We start from the raw sequence: 1,068 nt of genomic DNA on the forward strand, positions 1-1,068 counted from the left end.
TCTGCTCTCTTTGTGTTTCACTGACTCTTTACATTCGTTTTCCTCGTGCAGCGCTTTGTTCTGCTCTAGAAATAAACTTGACGATATATAATTTATCTTCAGTGTTTGCTGCTGAATAACAGGTGCAGGGGTAAAACAGGTTTCTATATAAGAGCAGTAGCTGCTGTAATCAAGTCTTTATTGCTCTGAGTGCGGCGCGCTCCCACCTCACTCCTCGCCGGTCGGTGTGGTACTTGGGGGGGAGGGCGGCTCCCAGACTTCGATAGATCAACATGATGACGATGGTGATGGGCGGCTCCGGTAGGGAAACGGTGCGTCTGGCTGCGGTGTATTCTCCTGTCTGATTGGCTGAGATGCTGACGGGGGCAGGAGCGGCGCTCTGAGGAGCTGAGGCTGGAACAGAGAAGTCAGTGTGAGAATATTCTCTGAGGCTCAGTCTGTATTTCTGTGTGTGCGTCTCTTACGTTCTCTCTCCGTCCGCTCCTTCTCCTTCCAGTTGTGTTGCTGCTGCTGTCGTTGAGGCACCAGGGCGGCGGGGGGGAGGATCACATGGGTGTAGGGGTCCCACAGAACCTGACCACGGAACAGGGTGGTGTGGTAACGAGGGAAACGCCGCCGCACGTGGGTGTGGTTCTCCACGCGGTCCAGGTTCATGACTGACAGAAACACAAACGTGGTCAAAGTCACAGGTGTGTCACTGAACATGAACATGACGTCTGCGTTATATCTCACACCTCAGGCAGCGTTACCAGTATTCCTCAACACGGCTGCTTCCTGCTGTCCCGCCCCCTTTTTTAATCCAAATTATATTCATTTTTAATCTAAAGAAATAATTCATGACAATTGTACTGGGGGGGAGGTTGAATAATTAAAGGCGTGGCCTCTTAGAGTGACAGGTGGGTGAGTGTATCCACCACAAACTGTCTCAGCTCTCTTCACTGTTGCTGCTGCTTCCATTCGCTCAGATTAAGTCATTCAACATTATTTTGGAATCAGAGAGACACCAGCTCATGTTGGTTCATACAGACAGGTCTGTTGTATGTGTCCTCCAGGTCTGAGATCAGCTGT

At 50.5% G+C, this 1,068-nt stretch overlaps 1 protein-coding gene across 1 annotated transcript; it reads right to left on the minus strand.

Moving 5' to 3' along the window:
• Positions 1-152: 152 nt before the first annotated feature.
• LOC111656985 (cadherin EGF LAG seven-pass G-type receptor 3-like) lies at positions 153-656 on the minus strand (the record flags this gene model as incomplete). Its single annotated transcript, XM_023408932.2, has 2 exons — positions 153-393; positions 465-656. Coding segments are annotated over 2 exons (416 nt in total), but the record flags the coding sequence as incomplete, so codon positions are not given.
• Between the last annotated feature and the right edge of the window lie 412 nt (positions 657-1,068).

This window comes from Seriola lalandi, unplaced genomic scaffold, assembly GCF_002814215.2.
Source record: "Seriola lalandi dorsalis isolate HSWRI2012SDOR001 ecotype SW California unplaced genomic scaffold, Sedor1 jcf7180001977079, whole genome shotgun sequence".
NCBI lineage: Eukaryota > Metazoa > Chordata > Actinopteri > Carangiformes > Carangidae > Seriola > Seriola lalandi.